This window comes from Condylura cristata, unplaced genomic scaffold (genome assembly GCF_000260355.1).
Source record: "Condylura cristata isolate star-nosed mole 26May11 unplaced genomic scaffold, ConCri1.0 scaffold00007, whole genome shotgun sequence".
NCBI lineage: Eukaryota > Metazoa > Chordata > Mammalia > Eulipotyphla > Talpidae > Condylura > Condylura cristata.
Window position 1 is genome coordinate 8965697 of NW_004567108.1, and position 24989 is coordinate 8990685.

The following is a 24989-nucleotide window of genomic DNA, read 5'->3' on the forward strand; positions in this document are numbered from 1 at the left end:
AATTCCCCATATTGAACACCCATGCTTTGCAGTGTAGCTTCTTCTGGGCATAGTTCTCTCCTTTCCTTGTCTCCACAGGCATTTAAATACTGACTTTCTACTACCAAAAACTAAAGTCAGTTACTATCTACTACAGAAAATCTCCTTGGGATTTTTCCAACATCTCCTTTCTAATCTACTTCCAAACTCCTGAACCCTCTGGGCACTACACTGAATGAAACTGTCTTTCTGTGGCACATCCACAACCTCTTTTTCTTTTTAGTTAACAGGGGTTTACACCATCCTATGAGCTTAGGTCTGCATATACTTGGTTGCAATCACCAATAGAAGATCAGTATCAATACAGCTGATCCTCTTGAGCCATGTTATCTCCATGTCTAAGTCACCTAGTTTTGCATGACATTCAGCTTTTTGTATCATGCCTGCATAATTTTAAATATTCTTGACTGTATGTTCTTTATTCTACCCCCAATGTCTAAACACAAACTAACACACAGTAGGGGTTCACAAAGATCTACTTAATTAAGTTAAAAAAGAGCTTAGTAGAATTGAAATTTTCTAATAGATCCAGTCTAAATTTGTATGGTATATCACAGTAGTTAAACACTTCTAAACAAACACTACATATATTTTGTAACTAATATGTCAGTATCTCTGTTACCTAATTCTTGCCTTTTAAGCTGCACATACCTGGGATTCATTGAATATTGGATTATAGTGACAATTTCAGACACCTTTCTGTTGCATATTAAGAGCATTGAGGAAATTACAGTCTGTTTCTAAGACTTTGCTATTTCATGGTGAGTTTCTAAAAAAATCTGGCAAATTAGAAATGAAGTTCCCCAGTGAAAGCTCAACACTGATGTCAACAAAAAATGGTGAGTATTTTATCTGTCCCACCCACACGTACATATTAAGATCATGTAAGATGTGATTACACATTATAACATGTAAGATGTGATTTTATCACCAATTAGTGTTCTTGAACTCGAGGGCAGTATTTCTTTAAGTATGATCACTGAAACACCTGCAACTGACTTAAGAGTGATTTCCTATCATGAATGTAGTCTCCTATATATTACCTAAGAGCTATTCTTCTTTCAGGAAGGAAGCTGATATTCTATTTTTCCTTTTCTTATAACAATTATTCTAAAAATTGTGATGAACCCTAACTAACTTAAGGAAGGCAGAGATAAAATAACTCCTACTAACTGTTAGGGTGACCCTTCCTGAAGATGAACACATGTGAAGAGAAATGTCTTCCACTCATGGGACTAGGTGAACTCTCCACTGTGATTCTGTTGTGCACGAGACTTTACATAATTAAGAGCTATAGTCACTACTGTTCTTTATCATATGCTAAGAAAATCTAACTTAGATTCCAAATAATAATCTTTTCTGAAAATTGTATTCAGTTTCCTTATTTTAAATGAAATATAATGCTACTCTATAATTATCCAATATCAGTACAGAGTATACATTGAAGAATATACAACTTGAAACATATAGTAAACTTTTTTTGGCATTGGTGTTAGTTAGACCAAGTCAGTATGATTTATTTCAAAGTGGGTTTTAATCCTGGATCCTCTTCTCTGCTTACAAGAGCAGTTTCATTGGTTAGCCTACTTTATTTTCTAAGTATTCATAAAGAATTGATCTAAGTACTGTATCTGTCATCGGCAGTGATAATACACGTGTGACAAAACATAAATTATTAAAGGAAAAGAGCTAGTTTTTTCCTCTATTCCTTCCCTTTAAAATAATTCCAGCTTGGATCACTTCTATCAAAGTCTTTGTGTTTTAGTTGGAACCACAGAAGAAAACCAATTACCAGGCACTTATGATGGCCTATCAGACAGGGAAAAGGTAAGAAAAAGATGGTGGAAGAGCACAGGGCCTAGCAAACACTTCTCAGAAACTGGGAAAGTTAAGTGATTTGAAGAAAGATTACTTTTGAGGTAGCACAGAAAAAAAAAATATATATATATATATACACACATATATGAGAGTGAAATTAGTCAGACTTTAAAGAATTGTTACTGGAGGACTGTATGTCTCGTCTCAAAAAACTGAAAATAAAGGACTTACAGATAGTTTGAAATTCCTTTTATCGCACAGTATATTTTCTTTTAACTACCGTTCTGTACCAGGATTGAACCTTTTGGTGTGTCACCTCTTTACACATTTCAGGAAACATTGGTTAAAAATTTTGTGAGAGGGAAAGATACTATTATGTATAGCTGCTTCAAACTTTCCATGCACAAAGCAAGCATATATACAACCCAATGACACTATATATTAAATTTTATTTTTCTTGACTTTTTTCCTCTCCTATCATCTTTCCTGAAGTATATTTCACAACAATAAGGGAGTAGGAGTTTTGTTGGTGTCTTATTTTACAATTCATTGGTTTCACTTCAGTGAGCACAACAGCTGCTGAAATTATATGTGATTATCTTCTCTTTTCAGCCAGTGTTTGTGGATATTTTCTGGGGAATCAGTCACCTATGACAGCCCACCCAGCCTGTCTCTAATCTCTCTTCTATTCACAAAACCATATAACCAGTTGTGTGTAGCACAGAAATGAAATTCAATTTTGACATTTTTTTTGAGCACACACACACACTGAATTATTTTTGCTTGTCTGATATAGTCCCTTTCTTTCTAATATGAACAAGAAATGACAATTTTAATCATCTTGTTTTGGTTTGCATTTCCTGTCCCTTAAATAATTAATAAACTGTATCCAAAACTTGTTTGAACAAATGGTAGAGGCAGCACATAAACAAGATGCACACCAAACAAAGCGCAACAAATTAACAAACTTTCTCATCAAGGAACTTTATAAAGCAGAATTTGAAATCTCTTGGGAATCCACCATTTACACAGCAAAAATATGTTGCGCAATGTTATATATTTAAAGTAGATGTTTGATGAAAGCTTTTTTTTTTAATCTCTAATACATTTATTTATTTAAGTTAGGAAATCTTAGAGAGTTTCTTAAAAAAAAATCATCCTAGAAAAATAAAGGAGAATAGTAGAAGTATCACTCCACATTTCTGATTTGCCTAAAAGTATTTGGAGTAGTTTCTTGTAAGTCTCGCTGCGTGCCAGCTCTTCATTTTCACAGAAACATAAGCTCCGTTGGATGTTCTTTATTCAATACTTGAGTAATTGTGACGTGTTCCTTCAGGGGCTGAATTAACATATGTCTTAAGTTATAGCCAATTCAGCATCATCACTGTCTCTCCTTGAAATTGACATCATGAGAATGAATAATAGGCGTGAAGCTAGGTGCTTGTCCAGAGCTTTTCATCAAGAGTCTGGTCTCAATTGAGAGGTTACTTTACTCCCCTAATATACTTTATGTGGCATGGAGAATATTAAACTTAAATGCTGTGCTGGCTACTCAGCAAAGGTTCCTCTGCCGCTTCTGATTTTAGGGAGACCTAGCTTTGTACCTCAGCTCCCTGATGTAAGCTGTTGCACCTGTGACACGTAACTGAAATTCTCTATTCTTCCACTTTTGCATTCTTGGGATGGGATGCGTGAGCTGAGGGAATTCACAAGATAACACCTGAATACTTCCCACAGGGAAATCAGAAAACACTAAATGATGCATGTAATTACTGCTAATATTACATCTCGCCCCTTACATTTTCTGGCATCTCTCACAATTTTCAAATTCATCTCATATGTGCTTGTGAGTCCCAAATTTTGTACCAAGGCAGGGATTTCCTATTCCTACAACTTCTTTCTGAAATTTAACACCTACCTGATAACTTAATGATAAGGATGATCGTCCACTGTTAGTAAAATTCATTATGTCATTTATCCAAAACTGAACATAAGTATAACCAATAGAAGCTAGAACTTGAAAGAGTAGATGAATTCTTAAAACCCTTATGATCATCAATCACCATAATGTAGTTTTTGCTATCATGCTCAAGAAAACTTTTAAATCTTACTTTATGCTTTACTTATAAACCATAGTATGAACCACTTGCTAAACACTAGAAATCCTATCTTTTCCAGAAACTTTTTTAGGATCACCATTTCTATGACATCATTTCCTCTTCCAATTTCTTCTATCCATACTAAAAAATTGTGTAAGTAATACCTAGAGCTGGAGGAAATTAAAAAGTAATTATCTCCCAACACAGTTAGCTTCTGATAGAGTTTTGATATGTATTTGAAACTAGAAAAAACTCAACTAGAAATTTTCCAAATGGATTTAGCCTTCTGAGAAAAGACTAGCGTTTATTTACTTCCAGTAAAATCTTTTCTCTATTCTGGAAAAGAGAAAATAGAATGGTTTTCTTTAGTTACTGAGAACCACCTCATTTCCAGGACGTTTTGACTTGACAAAGGTCCCCAAAGTTTTATTTGACATTGGTTGTTAAAAACAGAGTGCATGTTTTTTTTTTTCTAGAGATCTCTTTCATCTGAAAATTTATAAAAAAAAAAAAAAAACAGAATAAGCTTCTGATAGTAACATGAAGGATATTAATACAAGTTAGTATTTCCAATATTTCTAGAGTTGCTGATGGAAGCCAAATGGGTCAGAGGGATAACAGGGTCCTTGAAAGAAAAATAAAGAAAAAAATTTACACCAATGTCAAAAATAGGCTGTGAGAGTGTTTCTGTTATTTTAGGCCAAAACTGCAGTTGATTGTGGATGTTCTGCCAATCAACTGCAATGGGCATGCCCTGGGCAAGAAAGCTGCATGTGCACTGTGATTTAATAGAGCTATAACAACATTGCCATAGCCTTTGAGGCCCAGGCATTTGCTAAATGATGTACACACCAAGGTAGCTCTATCATTTGTCATCCACAAGGAACTTTTGGAAGTAAAAATGGATGCTATTAATAACCTCACCCTGCCATCAGGCAAAACACTATGCTCAACTGGATTACTGCTGAGGAGAAGGAGCCTCTTCCTTCACATTGCAAGGTGCAGGCTTGCCTTGGAAACATCAGCAGAGACCTGCAGAGGAGGCTGAGGAAATCTGGGACTTGGGACAATGACACTTGCAGTCTGCACCTTCCTCTGCAGATGGTGCCACAAAGAGAGCTCATTCATAGCAGGTGCAAATAACCTAGAAAGTACTAGGCATCCGCTCAATTGCCACATGGGGACTTTTTTTCTAATCATCTCAAAATAGCAAGTGAGAGTGACTTGATTTTGTGATCTATGTTATTGAAGTCTAAGACTTACAGGGAACACAATGAAACCTATATTTTCTTCCTTACAATATTCATTCTTTGCTTGTAACAAAATCGTTACTTTTTCATCCTAAATTTCTCACAGGTCTATTCTTGTCCACTTAGGAATATCTATTTGTTGTTCTCAACACTCACCCAAGAAGATTAGTATATTGAAAAGGCAGAATTATTCTTAAGTATTTTACACGATTGAACTGTATTACTCCCCTATTCATTTACTTGATCTTAATTTGACTCCATAATGTGTATTCAGTCAATAAATGTATCACTGTTGAAATATGAATATAACTATATTAGAAACTGAATGAAAAAAAATAAGTTCTTAAATATATTCAAACTTTATAATTAAAGTATGATATTTAATCAAAGACAATATGTTAGACAATAATCTAATCAGTAGAGTCAAACTCTAAACTTATGATTTGCAAATGAATTCATGAGTTCATGTTCACAATATTAATAAAAAATATATACACTATCTAATACCTCTAAACTGTGAGTTTAAACACTGGCATTCTAAAATATGAAATTTAGTTTTCTTCCATAAATGCAAATTTTTTAATGTACATATAATTGCAAAATGAACTTTTAATCATTCACTGCAATGAGAACACAGAAGATATGTATTATACATGACAAATGTCTTAACCAACAGGGAAAAACCGGGGTCTCCTAAATCAGTGTTTAAATTACTTTTCCTAATGGCACATATTTAATATTTATTCTTTAGTGTGCTACAAGTCTCTGTGATACTGATTTTGTTCATTTGTTGTTATTTGGCTTTATCCTGAATTCATCAATACATTGTTAACTCTGAATAAACTGTTTGATCTGAGTTTTATGATAGGTGTTATCACATTCTAGGCATAAGTAATTCTAGTAATATGTCCCCACTTATTCTGATTGTGTGTTGAAAATTATTCTCTACTGTTAGTTAAACCATGTGGCTACATTTAGCACAGGGAATAGAATGTAACATATGGGTTGTCTTTCGGCACGTGGAGATTCTTGGGGAACAAAGCAGTAATTATGGAAATAGAAACTTATTATATTTCTCTATAGAACACACAAGAGATTATTCCTATATGAATATTTTATCATTGAGTAAAATCACCTATTCCATCCAGAAAAAAAGTTGGCTACACTGGATAAAAAAAAAAAAAAAATGGAGTGAAGGTAGTGACGTAATATTAATCGTATTTGATTGAGAATCTGCACATTATACACCATGTGGATTAAGTAACCTGAGGTCAAAATTAACAAATAGCTTCACAGACTCTATCATGAATGAAAAAAATCTACTGCCCAAAGATATGTCAGTGTTTCATATAAAATATAACCTGTATGTATATTTAATTTACAATGGGCATGCAGTCTTTGTACATATGCAAGGTATTCTTGGAGAGTAAGAGGTTTTATATTGCATAGTTTTCTGCTACCATAACTATATCTTTGGATTTGAACAATTCATACAAGGAAGCCTATCCTATCAAGAAAAGCTACAAATATAAATTAATCTAAAACTTTCCAAATTATCTCCTATTATTTCAAAATTATACAACAAAGACTACTTTGTAAAACTGAGATAATTTTATATCTATATATACCTACTCTTTACTACAATAAGTCACTATTTATGATACAATAAGAGATTCTTACATTTTGATCAAGTGACCCAATTGAGATCTGTCAAGGACCAAAGTAAGTATAATTATATTAGTATAATTTTTGTGTATAGTATACTTATATTAGTATATTTTTTTGCCTAGTGATTATTCATAATGAGTGGCTAAATGATAAGTTACTTCCTATATTTTAGATAAGAACTATTTATACTGGTAATATAAATTGTGTGTATGTATGTGTGTGTGTGTATACTTATACTTCTTATATGTATAGTGAAGCAGTTATATTTATGAGAAGCTAGTTAATTTCTAGAAGCCAATATCACTAAGAGCCAGAAACAGACTTGGCACATTTCTTTATATATTCAGTTCTAGCCTTGCTTTACTTTCATAGTTCCAAGATTGAGAATAGAAGAAAATATGAGCTCTGGAAGAAATGACTTAATTTTAGCTTGCTTAGGAAGAAATAAAAAAGAAAGAAAGAAAGAAAAGGACCTCTTTTTGGCTAACAAAGAGACTCAGTTAAATTACAGAAAGAACTTAGTTTTTAACTTCACTGTCACTAAATTATATTGTGTTACATTATTAAGTCAATATACTATATTCATTTGAAAGAAACTTCTCTATTGTAACATATTCCTATAGTTTTTACATAGAAAGCACTGAACATTCTTTTTTGTTAACAATATTTTTTCAAAAATTTATTTAGTAAACAATCTAAAAAGTTCAGATAGAATTTTCTCCCAAAGCAAGAGGCAGGGTGTACTTACTACCCATTGATAGATAAATGCCATCTCCCTCCCAAACAAAGGGCAGGATATATCTGGACTCTACCCCCCACCCCTTAAGGCTACCCCCCCTGTTTCTGCTAACAGCTGTATGTGCTGTTCACTTTGCCTCTGGGACAATGGAAATGGACTTAATGTGGATTCTTATGCTGCTCCTTGTGCCATGAAGAATAAAGTTCCTTTTCTCTGACCCAGACATCTCATGTCTTCCTCCAATATTCATGGAATAATGAAAGACTGACAGTTCTTGACAACCCATGTCAAACACCAACAACAAAAAGCAATACCATTCTTTAGTCATGAATATGATTACACGTTAAAAGTCTACTCTAGATGACTGCACTGGTATTTGCCGCATAGGGACTCTCCTTTATGAATAATTGTAGGAGTAGAAATCATATGCTTTCATAATAGCTATTTCATTTATTAAATTATATTGACTAGAAGTCAGTAGCAATTATTTTTTCTGTGCCTCCTGAACAATGAACAGGTATAAATGATGTCTTTAAGAAAGCAGTTTCACTTTTGAAGAATTAAGTAAAGATTGTTTCTGGTACCAAAATAATTCATTCACATGTCAAGTGGCATAAGCAACCATCTGCATTCATAAACTCGATGTTCGAAAGTAAGAATATAAATTTGAAATACTTATCATTTAGCTCACTCTATACTCCCTATTTTTGTTAACATTTTTCACAAGTTGCCTTATTCAGGGTTCTTCTGTAACTGATGAGTCCTATCTCATTAATGAGGAATCTTGTTCTGATATAAAGATATATCTTACGATCACATATTGAAAGGAAAAGGCGGAGAGGAGGGATGGACGCCATGAGTCTGTAGCCAAGTTCTGTGACCGGCAACAAGAGAGGAAGGCTTGGGCAGAAAGGCTGAACAAGCAGAGTCTATTGCTCCCGGGGACTGCAGCTGAGACGGAGCCCCTAGAGTGGGGTCTGCAGCTACTGCCCCCTCAAAAAGGGGGAAGGGTCTCTTATATAAATTCTAAACTCAGACTCCAAAGGGGGTGACTTATCGCTGTGTCCTTGATGTGAGGCCCAGTTCATTATCACCTTCAGCTAGTCCCATCCCGGATGCAAGGTCAGTTTATTACCACCTTAGCAGTCCTTGGATGCAAGGCCTTTACCGCCCTAATTCAGTCCTTGTGAGTAAATCTTTAGTCACTCCCAACACATATAATGTTATTAAATAGAATCTGTAGAAGTTTAACAAAGTTATGAAACAGAGTACACTGTTTACTAGCTAATATTTTAATAGAAAATATTTGGAGGACTAATGCACACACACATATACACACATCCTGGCACATCATATGTGTGTGTACATACAAGCACACATGCATATGTAATCAACTGCAGTAAGAATTTGTGATAAAGGCACCCAAGCTAATTCTGTTGATAATATAATGTGCTTATGTGTAGCCCACTGCATTATTAGACATACAGATCGATACATATACATAATTTCCTGTGGATAATGATTAGAGTTATCATAAGACCTGAGAAGAAACAAAGCCTTCCAACTCTGTCCTAATGTTAATATAACACAGTTGGACAACGTCTATAATAATACAGAGAAATGGTTAAAAGAAAGACCAGAAAGATAATTAAAAGTAGGGCAGAACCATCATAAGCATGGGCCTGGGTAGAGAAGAATGAAAGAGAAAAAAAATAAATGTCCAACCCTTAATGCTGCACATACTATTTTTCAAAGTGCTGCTTTAGTGGTCCATATATTAGTCTAAAGAGAGTTGAATTTTGTTCAAGTTCCTGCCAATTCAATTAAAATAAATACACAAAGACTTTATGACAGAACTATTATAAAACATATAAAACTGCATGCTAGGAGATAGGAAATTGTAAAAGAGAGAGAAGAACAGGCTTACAATAAGTATTGAATATTTGACAATAAACTTAGAACATCTGTGTGCTGTTCATTTTTCCAAATTTCACTTTGAACAATTTTCCTGTTAAATATATTGCCACCTAATCATATCAAAAGATCATTATTTCAAAGACAGGTTCCCATGTTGAGAGAAACCATAAAACTATGGATATATTTAAGAACTAAGGCATGCAATAAAATAGGCTCACCTGCAAAGACTGTAACAAAGAGCTAGAATAGTTCTTTCTCATGTTTTGTTAGAAAGAGCAGGCATCTAAGGATATTTTGATTAGTAACAAAGTCAATCCATTTGACAGTCACATGGATTAAAAATATGAAATTGATTTAGGGCACTTGAATATGCTATTGAGGTTCTTAGATCTGTATATGTGATAGGAGTTAAGAGGATGCATAAGATTTAAATCTTAGACTCTCTCTGGTGGCGCAGCAGGTTAGAACTCAGCACTGCAAATGAGCTGCAGCCACTTCAGTGTGAGTTCGATCCCCAGCCAGGTGGGTAATCCACATGGCACAGCAGACCTCTCCTGACCCACCAGCTGCTCCCCTCAGCAGTATACATTATCGATATGCCTGTTCTGTTCCCAACTCTGTCTCTGGTGAATCCTCTCACTGCCCCTGTACCTCTGGCCTATACCCCAGTTTTGTATGAATAAATAAATAAATCTTTAAAAAAATTAAGTCTTAAATGAGAAATGAGTTGGTATAATAAACTTGGATTTTCAAGTGAACATAAATTAATATTGAAAGCTCACACTTTAGAAGTAAACTATACCATGAAGTCTACACTATAAAGTTCTCGCAAAGCTTCATGACTCATGGACCACACAGGTGATGAGATATAGGTTGGGGGGAGGTAGACAGAGAGAGAAGGGAAGATGAATAAAGAAAAACTTTTTAAAATGTGTTTGCATAATCTTATGATTTACATTTTTATTGGGTATATGAATCATAACTAATTTTTGAAATTCTGCAAATTTAGGATGACTTACAGAAAGAGAAACTATTATGCAATGTGACTGTATCTATGTTAATAAAATAAAAATTTCTATTGTTTATTCTTATTATGATTTTATTAATCAAAAATCAAATTCAACAAAAAATACCAAAAAATGACAGTGCCTTATGGTATTAGTATGTATTTATATAAATATATATCTATATATCCACATATGTATATTCATGCACACCACACACACACACACACACACATGATTACTAAGTTTCTTGGGAATGTAAGTGCTTGTAGTTCCTTATGAAACCTTGATTTTTCTTGGACTTTTCTTTTATCAGAATTCCTTTTTCTTCCTTCATATTGTATTTATAATTCTGCAAAAATGAGTTGATTCAAACATTTCTTTCTTTCTCTTTTTTTACAAGAGAATTTTGATGTAGAAAATCACATATTTTTTGTTAGTTCTACCATCTAAAGCTTTTTAAAGAATGGTTTACCTTAAGTCTTCAGTGTATATCAACATTTCTTTCTTCTAAACGATTAGTTTATCATCCATTATTTATCAGCATCTGACTAAGTCTATCAATCCTTTAATAGTGCATGTTAACTTTTTGGGGTAGGGTGTGCACATACTTGATCAAACATTATTTGAGATATTTCTGTAAATATTTTTGAATGATAATAAAATTGGTATCAGTCAATTCAGAATAATTATTTACCTTCAAAGTACAAGTGTACCTCACCAGTTGATTGAAGTCCTTAATAAAACAAAGAATGGTGTTTCCAGAGCAAAAATAATTGTTAGCAGACCCATTAGTCATGCAGGATTACACACATATAACATTAAAGTAAGTGTTCATTTAACATCATCCATAGGTTCTTGGAAATTACAACTTTAAGAGGAAAAACTTAGAGGTAAAAGCTGAAATAATAAAATATATAGAAGAAAACATAGGCAGTCTGCTTCTTGACATTGGTCTTAGAGATATGTTTTGGGACTTAAATCCAATGTAAGGGGAAACAAAAGTAAAAATTAGCAAATGGGACTACATCAAACTGAAGCACTTCTACATAGTGAAATAAACATGCTTCAAAAAAAATGACTCCCTAGTTAGTGAGAAAAGGTATCTGCGTATCACACATCTCACATCTGACAAGGGGTTAATCCAAAATATACAAGGAAGTCATAAAATTCAACAATATTAAAAAATTAAAAGTGGGTATAAAATCTGAATAGACACTTAGCCAAAAAAGACATGCACATGGCCATTAGGCATATAATATGATGTTCATTATATCATATTATTAGAGAAATGCCAGTCAAAGCAACAATAATCTATCACAGAACACCTGTGAGAATGGCTATTAGCCAAAAAGACAAGAAATAAGAAATGTTAGAGGGGAATATAAATAGGTGTAGCAATCATAGAAAACAGTATAGAGGTTCTTCAAAAAGTTAAAAATAAATTATAAGAAACCTTCTTCATAATGAGAGAAACTATCATTAAAATGAAAATTATCATACCAAATGGAAGAAAATATTTGCACATCCATCTATGGACTAGTATTCAAGATCTACACAAAATTCAACAAAACTAATATAACTCAAAAAGTAACTAATATAATTCAACAAAAACATATCGCCCCCCCCCAAAAAATTAGAAGAGCTAAATAGATAATTCTATAAAAAAGACATACCAATTTCCATTGGTACATGAGAAAACATCCATAAGATCAAGAGCTAACATGGAGAAACATACATCTTTATTCATTAGTAAGTGAGATCCAGGTCAAACTTACTGTAAGACATCATCTCCTACCGATGACAAGGCTATATATTAAATAAAGAGCTTTGATGAGTACTGGATAGGAGATAGAGGAAGATGAAACCTATTATATTGTGGTTTGGAATGTAAGCCTCCATGACCATTGTGTAAAGTGATCTGTATTTAGTTGAAAACATTGGAAATCAGCAATCCGATTCTTTGGCATGTATCTGAAGAACATGAAATTATCAACTCAAATATTATATGGCTTATTGTTTATTAGAGCAATAGTAAAATGCAAACCTAACCCCCCATGATTACTGGCATAATAATAAGATTTATTGTGTGGTGTCTTAATATGGAAGTTTAAATTATTCATAAGAGCTAAAATGTGGAGACAGGCTCATGCCTATTGATAAATGATTGAGTTAAGATTATGTGCTACAGCTATACAATGGAACATTATTCAGCCACAAGAATGAATGAAATGTTGCCATTTACATCAAAACGGAAAGAGTCTCTAGAAACTATATCTAGTAAAGCAACTGAAGAACTAAACAGACATTAGGAGTACAGGAAGTTTCTACAGAGGATGAGTCAAAAGAGCAAAATCCCTACAAAAACACTATTGAGAGAAGTGAGAATCCTGAGTTTAAGAGGGGTGAGAAAGGAAAAAGGATCAAAGGGGTAAAAGAGATAAAGATGGACCAAAAATAGAACCTATTTCAATAAGAATAATAGATAAAGAACAGTTAGAAGTGATTTTGATACTGGGCACTAAACCCAGTATTACTGTCTTTATTTTTATGTACAATGAATGAATACCTGTATCTAGCCTCACAGTGAAAGGGTGATATTTATTTTATTATTTATTTGCTTTCCTCACTGTTTAAAATTATTATATTTGTTAATTTTTTTAAGTATCCTTATGTTTGTTTATTTTTTCACGATATAGGGTTTTTCCCTTCAGGGGCAGTAACCACAGTTTCCCGGACTCTCCGCCAGCTTTCCTTCCACCCTAATCTCTAACTCTTCCCCCTTCCCTCTGCTCCCCTCACCTGATTTTCTCAAACATGGTCTGCTTTCAAGTCAATCTCACAGTCTGCCTTTGACCCTTTGTTTAGTTTTTCTAGATTCCACATATAAGTGAACGTATTCGGTATTTATCCTTCTTCTCCCTCATTTCAGTAGCCTTGTTCCATCTATCTTCATCTATCACCACCAAACAATTTGACCAAACAATATTTTGAATATACAGATATAAGAAAAAGAGGACATGCACAAATATATATACGCAAGGGAGGGGGTCATGAAGCCTTCCCATCCAGAAAATAAACAAACAAATAAATAAAAACACAGAAAGTAAAATAAAAAATATCTTTCTAAACACACTCACATACTTTCAGCCGAGTAGATCCAACATAGATCAATATCACTCACCTACATTTCCGAAACATCATTTGCTGGCTGTAGCTATCTGCTCGTTCTTTAAGCTTAGAGAGAATCATTACCACCACTTGGAGAGGGTCAACTTGGTTCACTAACTGCCAAAACCTGTAGTCTTTTCATTCATAATTTGAATCGGCCAGTGTACCTTGTCATTTCCCATTTTTAAGTCATTTTCCATGACACGATTTACCACTTAATTTTATCTCTGACTAATTCACTTTATTTAATTCTTACTCATTTGTTTCACAGTTAAAATTTAATGTGATTTTTTAACTCTGCAAATTTTCCTAACATATTACCCACCTAAGTGATTGTGACTAGCATCTATATATGGATTAACCCTGTGTCTCTTCTGGTCATAATCTAGTTTCAGTAGTTAGTGAATGTTGGGCCCTGGAAAAGTTACTTTAACTTTTTGTTCCTAAGTTTTCTGAGATGAAAATGGGATCATTAGTAATCTCCCCCATGATGTTGTTTCAAAGATTACATCAATGGGTGTGTTGGTAAAGCAATTAAAGCAATATCCAAAGAAGTACTCAGTAAGTTGTACCTATTACAGTTGCATTCTAAGGACCTTCACACTTCAATCCATCTCCATTATGCTTAACTTTCTCAAATTGTAAAGTATTCTCAATCAAAAGCATGTTGAATGAATTGATGCCTATGAAGTTAGGAATTACATATATTTAAATATTTTTGCCATGTTAAACCACCTAGTTTTAAACATCACTGAGGTAACCTGGACGGTTACCTCATTTCCTTAAGTTCTTTTTCAAATATCAAATGGAAAGCATCTTCTTAGAATGCAGATCTGAGACTGTGGCATAGACAGACGTAGGCACCTAGTTATATATTTTAGCCTAAGTTATAAACTCTGTGTGTGTGTTTAATATTACAGGAGTTTGTGTATGTGTATTTTAATGGCTCTGAGAAACTGATGGCATTTTAATTTAAACATATAGCTGATCAAATTAATTTCTGCTAACCTCTAATGACACCTTATTGGTACCCAGACATTTTAGTAAATCTACAATAATTGTCTGAGGAAAGAATTGGTATTGCCTCTGAATATCTTGAGAATTCTTTGTCTATAAATTCAAGTAATATTCATTATAAACAGAAATGCATTTGGTCTTATTTGAAAACATTTTAACATTAATATTAGTTCCTTTAAAAATAATAATTGTTGAGTTTAATATTCACTAAACCACTTAGTATCTGTTTTTTAAACTCTATAAAGAAATTCTTTTTGATTTGAAGGTAAGGTTTTTTTTTTTTATTCTCTCAATAAGTGAAACTTTCAATAATGAGAACTATACAAATTCACATTTTCATAAATGCTTCTGTTGCAAAGACACATCAAATCTGAAGGCCAGTTGTAGTAATTCAGCTGGTCACCAGGCTTGGCACTTTGCATTGGTCTTTTTCTTTAGCCTTGATTTCTATAATATTTAATAAATTCATTTTTCAATGAAATGTTTCACAGTCTAGAAAGAACAGGAGCATAAAAATATTTGTATATGTTTACACACATACATGTAGTGGTTGGAATTGCTCCCAATTACACCACTGTCCTCACATTAGAATCATTAAGACAGAGTTAATTAAGGTTTAATTACTTTCCATGTTGGAAAGGAAATCTTGGCAACTATTGTTTCATTAGTATTAAAAATATGCATTGCCTGAGAACCAGGGGCTTTCATTACATATTTCAAATTATCATGAGGTGCCATATGCCTGTGAAAATACGCTCTAATTTAATAGGTTAGATCTTAGATTGACACTTTTTAAACTACTTATAAATATCATTCCAAACTCTATTGAAGAATTACAAAGGTAGATTTCAAAGTTTCAGGCAAAACTTATGTAAGCAACTCTTAGATCATTTTTACCTTTACCCACTGCAATGTGAAATCCTATTCTGTCTAGAAGTCAGTTTCATTAATTTTTCAACAAATGTCAACTTTCTCACATCAGATTCTAGCAACAAAAGCCCATGGATCTGCTTCAGTGTGAACCAAAGAATACCCTCTCATCAGATATTTGCCAGGCACCTCAATGCAATGTCTGCTCCTGTCACACACTCAGTCCAGATAACTGATATTCACGAGGCAGAGTTTTAGAACCATTTTACCTTTTTACTTGTCCTGGATTTCAAAACTCCATCCTATATAAGTTAACGCAAATAAACAACTTTACCAAAACCAACATGGAATTATGTCACATAGAAATGACTTTGTGATTATATATTAGATGATAACAAAGAGGAGCATATATGCTCACATGCAATCACATCAGGGTTCTCATGTTTTCCTCACATTTTTCTTACACAGCTATTTTCCTGGGTTATGTGGGGACATAGATGCATCTGCATGGAGTACCCTCAGCTGCATGGGAACCACTTGGGCTTCAATGTCCGTGTTTCCTCTGTAAGCCTCTCCCTGAATATCCATTCATTTTTGAGGTTCACCGCATACCCCACAGAACACCTGTACCAGCATTCATAAAGTTGTCCAAAGGTCACACAGCTAGCCCGCATTTAGTTATAAGTAGTCTGCCAAGAAAGTAGTTCTACTTAATGTCACTATATGTATTTTTTTGTACAACACTAGAATTAAGACTGCCAGAATGGCACACAAAGGCTGATTTAGTGTGACCCAACTTTTATATACAGAGATTTGTCTCATAAAAAAATATTAGTCTAGGACCACATACACTTTAGAACAACTTGACTATGTGTTCATTTTCAAATAAAAAAAAATTCCACTCATAGACCTTATCCACTGTATCATTCAACATTCTTTAACTGCCTTTGCAAAGGATAAATTCTACAAATATAGTGCATATAATTTAGACCTTGAATAGATTTCATCATTCCTTTGATCTAACACTGGAATCATACAACTCATCATGCTTCTCTTCAGTTTTGATTTTCAGAAAATTCTATAGACTTTGATAGTCAAGTGACATAATCTTTCTGTATAAGCTTCCTGATAATCTTCCTGCTACGGTTTCTCATTTTTGTGTTTGACTTAAAGATTTTTTTTATGTTATATTAAACATTTATGCTTCTCTATTTTTATTATAAAATATAGAAAATATTTTGGAAATAAAAAAAATCAAAACAAGAAATTTTCCTCAAAAATATTTTTGGCAGCATTGGAGAGTTCCATCTACTCTAAACATAAGTCAAAAATTTTACATATAAAAATAACATAAAAGTACTGAAATAGTTACTAGCAACTATTTTATGAAAAAAAAAAAAAAAGGATCTGCAAACTTGAAATAAGATTTCAAAATCATGCCCTCTACTGAAGACTGATGTGTAGAAACTTCGGTTCTGACATGTATTACTTTGGCCTTAAATAGGTTCATAAATAATCCGCAAAACATATACTAAGTTATTTATAAAGCATAAGCAAGTCAAATCAAATATTTCTGAGCCACAACTCAAATACTCTGTCATGTTTTTAAGGGAGAAGGGAGATACCCTGATCTCTGTAGGATGTCAATAACCACTTAGGATAACTGTGCCTGTGTTTCTTTTTCTGGGTCTTTCCTTGGAAGATTACCCCAGAATTCACCTTCAAGGAAAACATGTACTATACCAACACTTTTAACAACATTTATATATTTTCAATTCATGTCTCTAGCATAAATGTCAAAAGTAAGAACATAATATATAATAACTTCATTAAAATAACCACAGTTATTTGAAGCAAAGGGCAATTAAGGGATAATCCAAAGCTTACCCGGGCCAATGAATCAGATCTGTTGGATTTCGATTCCAGTGTTCTAGTCACTGGTTTGTTCAACTCCTGCGCAAAACAGCCACACACAATACATAATGCATAATCCCCCTGGCTACCAAGTGGTTGTCAAAACAAACACGTCATTACCTTTCCCACATACTGAGGTTCGGAGCCCATGTATTCCTCCAGCACAAAAAACTGATTCCATACCCAGCCACGTTTAACTCGCTGGAAATGTGATCGCCGCCCTGGTAGATGGATAACATTTTCTCTTGGTTCTGTGGCTAAAGTTTGTTGTGGCTGTGGTTGAAGTGGTGTTAGGAGACCTCCATCAAATAGGACCCAGAGAAGCAGGGATAAACAGTTCCGTGTAAGCATTGGCAAAGGCTTTCTTTCAGCAGAGTAATAAAAACTCCAGCACTTAATGTAGAATTGTGGAATCCAGGTTGAGGTGTGTGTGTCTGCTACCACTTAGCTTTCTGTTTTATTGCAGAAATGATAATGCAGGCATTAATCCTTTTGATGAAAAGGCTTCTACTGTATTATATTCCATCTAAAGGGACCTATAAAAGAGATTAACAAAGATGCATTAAATTGATAGAATTACATGATGATAGTCATGAAAACTCTCATTATGTGTGCCAACATTTAAAGACACGGAGAGGAAAGACTTTAAAATAATTATATTGGTAAATGATCACTGGTGTTTAACCTGTTAACTTGGATAAATTTCTTTTATAGATTTGAAAGACCTTACATTGAAGCAATACACTGAAGCAAAAGTTGCATCATACGCAGAAACAATTTAGTTTTAGTAATTTTAAGGATACAACACAGATCCATATTTTTAATGTGAACTAACTCAGATTAGGTTTTCTCAACCTCATCACTGCTGACATTTTGGGCTCGATGACTGTTACTGGGGAGTTATCTTATATATTTAAATATTTTTTAATACTAGACCATATTTTTGCTCTCTCGTAAGGAGCAAACCAGGTCAAGATTATAAAACACTGATTTGGAAAAAAGGGCGGAATATGATTTTTAAAAGAGAAACCATTTCATTTAGTTGAACAGGAAGATGCAAAGAAAATGATATCACTAAACGTTGTAAGCTTTCAATTTGTCTTTATAACTGTTTTTTGTTTGTTTTTTTGTTTGTGTTGGCATTCGCTTATCTTAGGTCAATTGAGTAGAGAGTGTATGATCCTTTTTAATCAGTAGGTGAGAGTGTATGATCCTTCTTAAATCAGCAATAGAAAATAAACACTTATTCAAATTAGTAAGTTAAGGCAAAATTATCAATGCTGTGGGGGAAAAACAACAACAACAACAACAAAACACACACACACACTCAAACAGAATGGCCTGTATGTGCCATTAAATTTCAATGAGGGTTAAAAGAACTGTAGCAATTCTGTGACTTTTCCCATGTCAGACATAAAAACTCTGATCTAGTCAGGGCAGTTTTATACATTTAACTCCAGGGTCCAAAGCCCCCAAGTTTTAAAGTTTCCTAGGGCCACCAATTTTGGAAGGTAGAAATTATAGGTGATACTTCCAAAACTAGAGGACATCTGTTTTCTACTTAAAGTTACTAACACTGGCATCCAAATCTTTATTTTTCTTGAACTTCCCCTTTCATCTAAGTTTCTTCTCAAACTCATTTCAATCCTAGTTTTGACATATACAAAACAAAATAAACGGGGAGGCAATTATAAGGAGAAAAGTGGGATAGTGGGAACTCTGGTTTCCCTAACCCAGTCTAGTATATGCAATTTGGGGTTCTGCCTTCTTGTTCCATAAAATGTTCTCTTCCACTTTTTGGGGAACATGGGCTATCATGACTAAGATTTGAGAGATCATTGCCACCTATAGTCATTTCTCTTAAAAAAGTGTTTATTTATTGTCCCTTTCTGGTGGTGCAACAAGCTGAGCACTGTAAAGCTATTTGCAGCATGAGTTTGATTCCTGGCCAGGGACCTCACACACACATGGCACAGCAGATCTCTCCTGTCTCCCTACTGCTCCCCTCAGCAGTGTACTTTATCAATCTGCCTGTTCTGCTCCCCATTCTGTCTCCTGTGAATCTTCTCAACTCCTGCACCTCTGGCCCACACCCCAGTTCTTGTATACTTAAGTAAATAAATATTTTTAAAAAGTGTCTGAGATTTGTGATGTTTTGCATTTGTCCATATTCATCAATGCTGATATATTATTGCCTTCTGCCCCCCTTTCCTTAAAGTCAAAAGTGTCTAAAAACTAAACTGGGTTATTATTGATAGCTAGCATTGCCTTGGTAAAAATAACATAACTTAACAATAGCACATGCAATCTGAGACTGATTCCAAAGAGCAGGTTTAAATGCAAATCCTGTCTCTTCTCTCCTTGTATTAATGAAGTAAGTGGATGAATGTGTCAAGGATCTCAGATTGTAGCAAGAAAAGGAACCTAAAAACCCCTAGTTCTAAATTTTTTCCCCAACCCACAAGGTATTTCATTATTAGACAACTTTTGTTTTGTTAGGCGTATTCAGATATTCTTTAAACTTAGGGATCGGCATTCTCTAATTGACAAAGTCCCCTTTGAAATCAGAGATTGGGGGCTTCCAGCATTTACTCACCAGGGTGCACAGAGACTTAAAAATTCTAAGCAGAAGCACGAAAAAGTACAATAATTCACAGGACCAATATGCAAACAGGATTGGTTGGGGGCTGAACATTTTTTTTTTTCATTTGCCATTGTCTAACTAGTCCACACTTAAGTGCTATACAGACCAGGGAATTGAACATAAGTGTGGCCATAGAAAAAAAGTAAGATGTTTCCAGCTGTGCAGTCTTCTTTAGAGTTAGTCTGTATTGGGGACTCTGTACTGGGGACTCAATGAGAACACAGCCTGTTGTACCCACATGACAACGGAATTTAAATATCATCCTCAGTCTTGACATAGTTTGGATTTTTTTTAATCAATAAAATAAAATACATAGGGGCTCTCCCCTGCGGCTCAACAGGTTAAAGCACCGCATTATGAAGCTCTCCAAAGCCACTGCAGTACCGATTCAATCTCCCACCAGGGAGCTGACCCACATGGTGTGGCAGACCTCTGCTGGCCAGCCTGCTGTTCCCCTCAGCAGTGTATTTCAATAACTCTGTCTGTTCTGCTATTCATTCTGTCTCTAGTGAATCTTCTCACCCACCACACCTCTGGCCTGTACCCAAGTTCTTTAAGCATACATGAATAAATCTTTAAATAAATAAATAAAGCAACCCCTGGTTAAGAAGCAATTGACATCTGGAGAACATATCTCAATGTTCTTATATCTATGCATTTATATAGGATGGACTACGACTTCTTATCTCATCTGTCAATTATAAGGTGTGTTTCTACACATTCCCTAACTTACCATTCTGAGGAAGATCCTAAAATTCACTCCAAGACTCTAACATGGCTGCCCTTTAGTGAATAGATGGACAGATATTATTTTCAGTTTCGGATGCACTCCCAGCTGATTCCAGCTTCTGGCCACAGTTGTCAGCCAGGGAGCTTTTAAAGTGTTATATCACAGCAAAAGTAATGCAAGGAGATTGAAGGACTCTGATCCTTCAGTGAAATGGAAACAACTCCCTCAGGCATGAAACACAGCTTCAATTATCAGGGAAAACTAGGCGGAGACATCAACCTGGTACTTGTCCCAGCACAACTCCATTGTTCTCAGAACAAGAACAGTGAACTTATTTGGCATTGTCAGAACTCTATGGAAAAGAATGAACCCTAAAGATGACATATTTGTTACAAAGGATATCATTGCAAGGGTGTTTTATGTTCTGTACTGGATTTAAGGCATAAAGTTAAAAAAAAATAGTTATCTGTCCATTTTTCTTCAGTTTTGGTAGGGTCAAAATGGCTTCTCAAGACTTCTCAAAGCTGAGGTTGAGTCTCTGGAGTTAAACGTTCCATTGAGCAGAAAAAAAGATGTTTACCAATGGTCCCCCAAGAGAAGGATACTTAGATATGAAATAACCACTGAGAATAACAATTTCCTTTAAGTAGTTTTGGAATTCAGATATGTTTAGAACATTGTTTATTTATTTATTTATTTAATTTATTTATTTAAATTTAATCCTTTAATAAGGATCTTATTTATTTATTTATTTTAATTTTATTTATTTAATTTTATTTAATATTTATTTACTTAAGTATACAAGAACTGGGGTGTGGGCCAGAGGTGCAGGAGGTGAGAAGATTCACAGGAGACAGAATGGGGAGCAGAACAGGCAGATTGATAAAGTGCACTGTTGAGGGGAGCAGCAGGGAGACAGGAGAGATCTGCTGTGCCATGTGTGTGTGAGGTCCCTAGCCAGGGATCAAACTCATGCTGGAAGATTCTATTTTTGTTACAGGCACATAATAAGATTAACAGGTCTGTTAATTATTATGAATGACTCACTATTATGGTAGGCATGAATATTGGCTGACTTCATAAAGATGATGGTCGATGTGTCCACTCCATGAAGAACTATTTGTTCAAGTTTTTTTTTTTTTTTTTTTTTTGTTAATAATATGTAGGGTTCCCCCTGGGGGCCAAGCGGATTAAAGTGCAACACTAAGAAGTGAAGGCCACTTCATCATGAGTTAGCCCGGGAGGAGACCCACAACACAGCAGACCTCACCTGACCCGCCCGCTGCTCTCCTCAGCAGTCAGTCCGGATCTGGTCAGTCCGCTTGTTCTGCTCCCCACTCTGTCTCTGGTAAGTGCTCTCACTGCCTCTGCACCTCTAGCTTGTAAGTCAGTTTTGTATGTATAAAAAATCTTTAAAAAAAAGAATATTTATATTCCCCCACTTCTGGTAAATAAATAATCTTTTAGTTTGGAATGATACAAAGGGGGCCTTCTTTTTAATATTATAAGAAAATAATCCAAAAATAATGCATGTAGCTAAAATTTATTCACATATCCACAATACTATTTACTCTTTTGCAAAATGTAACTCTTTACCTTAATAATATTATTTTTAAAGTGACTCAACTTTATAAAGTGTCTGCTTCCTATAAAATGAATGATTATTAGTAATCAAGGCAAATGTAACAGTTTAAGAATTTGACTAGAAAAAAAATTCTGAGAGGTTTTGACAAAGATATAGTTGTAAAATATATTTAAGCTTAGTTCAGAAATGTAGTTAGTTGTTGGAATGCCTCAGAGATGAGCAAAAATCCTTCCAAATTTCACTTTCTCCTAGTAAACCAGCACCAAAAGGAAATATTACCTTTCTTGTGCAGCAAAACTTCAATCTACATTAAAAAAATGTGCTATTTTATAAACTTTAAAATATTTATTTATTTATTCATTCATACAGATCTAGGGTACAGGCCAGAGGTGTAGGGACTGTGAGAGGATCCACCAGAGACAGAGTGGGGAGCAGAACAGGCAGCCTGACAAAGTACACTACTGAGGGGTGAGATATGAGAGGTCGCATCCCTGGCCGGGGATCAAACTCATGCTGAAGTGACTATAGCTAGCATCATAGAGCTATGCTTTAAACTGTTGTACCACAAGGGAGGGCCCTATTTTGTAAACTTACTATTGTGAAGAAAAGAGATGCTAAACCAATTACTTCACTGAAAGAGGCCAAATGGTGATCATCCCTCTATGATCTTAACTGTGGAGTTCACTTATCTTTGACCTTGGTTTGTCTAGAATCCTTTCTCTGCTGCACAGATATTAGGAAGCCAAACATTGTTATCTGTTTGAATTTGGACTAAAATGGTAACAGTATTTCCAAGCCCGAAACACATTGTGAAGAAAATTCAAAACTGTGTACATTTCCAACATAAAATGTGTTCTCTCTCTCTCACTTCATTTGAGTACACATTTACTTCCATGGTATGATTTTTTAACTTCATTATTAGAGAATCCTTGGCATTTTACTTCTTTGGTCTTACTTCCCCAATCCATAACTTCAGCCCAATCATGAGAAAGATACTAGACAAATGCCAAGTGAAAATTTAAAATCTAGCTCACTAATACGCCTCAAAACATGAATGTCATATAGAAAGGAAAGTGAAGAAGTTGTGATAGCCTGAAGAAGCCTAAGGAAACATCACCAATTAATGTAATGGTCGAATTTCTAGAACAGAAAGTGGATACTATATAAGAAGTAAGGGAAGCTTACTAAAGTATGGACTTATGCCAATAATGTATCAATATTGATTGTTTAATGCTAACAAATATACCACAGAAATAAGATGGGGTAAGAGAGTGCTTGAAATATGTGAGTTCTCTGCACAATTCTTCCTGTTTTTCTATTAATCTAAACCTGAGAAAAACAAAACAAAGGGTATTTAAAAAATGAAAACAATGGTTCAGATGTGAAAGTCATTAATGAGATTAAAGGTAAAGGGAATCACCATCAGAACAGTAGAGTAAGCTTTTGGAAGAAAGTGTGTACAGGTCCAGAGAGAAACACTCCAGATTGGAGCAGAGGAAAGGATTCCAAGTGGTATTGTGTCATGGAGGAGAAATTAATGGATTAAAACTAATGAATTCCATGGAGTTTTAAATGACAGAGAGGAAATTCACACTTCATTGGAGAGTTTGCTGCTGAATTAATGGTTAGTATATTGAATAATAAGCAAACAAAAAGAGGCAATTATTCATTTCTTGGAAATAAAAAATATCAGAAGTGCAGCCGAATCATATCTTACATGACTGCACTCAAGAATAATACCACTACTTTTACAGTATTATGAGTTTTCCTACTTTATGACATAAAAAAGCTAATGCAAATATTCACTAGAAATTTGTGTATAACCAAGCTGCAGTGGGCAATTTTTTTTCTAAGAAATTAAATACATCTTTCTGTAAATTGAAGGAGGTCAAATAAATGGGATTTTCCCAAATATTTCCTGAAAAATGGCTACATTCTCATCTCTAGGGACTTGAGGGATGTTTAAAAAATAGCACAAACTTACTTTTCACTAGAAAAGGGAGAAATTGATACAGTGCAGTGGGAAAAGGTCTGGAGAGAGAGAATTTAAAGTCGTATTAGAGATTGCCTTTGCAAATGATGGATATCTTCACTATTAGGGATAATTCCAGCAGAGACAACTAAAGCATCTCCATTGGAGCAGCAACTTCATGATACCTGGAACAAATATACCTTTTGTTGGAAAAGATTTGGAATTTCTTTATTGCATTAGAATTCTGTATCAACAACTTAAGGGAGAATATCCCAACATGAGAGATTGAAGAAAGTGAGTAGCTAGAGATTACTGGAGAGTTGCTTGGATATCCAGTTTAAACATTGGGTTAAATCCCAATTCTTGTAGAACCATCAGTGTTGTCAAAAAGTATCCTAACTTCATCATTCATCTAAGTAGTCTCCCTGAATCCTCAATCTTAGGAAGCTAATCAAGTCTGAAAGGGAAAAAAAAATGTGCATATCTGAAAGCAAAATAAATAGTAGGACACCACAGTTCTGCCCTGATACAGTGAGGAGCTCAGAAGACATG

The 24989-nt window shown here is 34.4% G+C and overlaps 1 protein-coding gene across 3 annotated transcripts in view; it reads right to left on the reverse strand.

The window, feature by feature from the left end:
• Nucleotides 1-24989, reverse strand: part of CDH12 (cadherin 12, type 2 (N-cadherin 2)) — a 746064-nt gene that overhangs the window by 205373 nt on the left and 515702 nt on the right. For all 3 annotated transcript variants that reach the window (XM_012721921.1, XM_012721922.1, XM_004678065.2), the window contains one exon: nt 17627-18042. In XM_012721921.1, the coding sequence (XP_012577375.1) occupies nt 17627-17857 (231 nt within the window). In that variant the 5' untranslated portion in view covers nt 17858-18042. The remainder of the gene's footprint in view (nt 1-17626; nt 18043-24989) is intronic.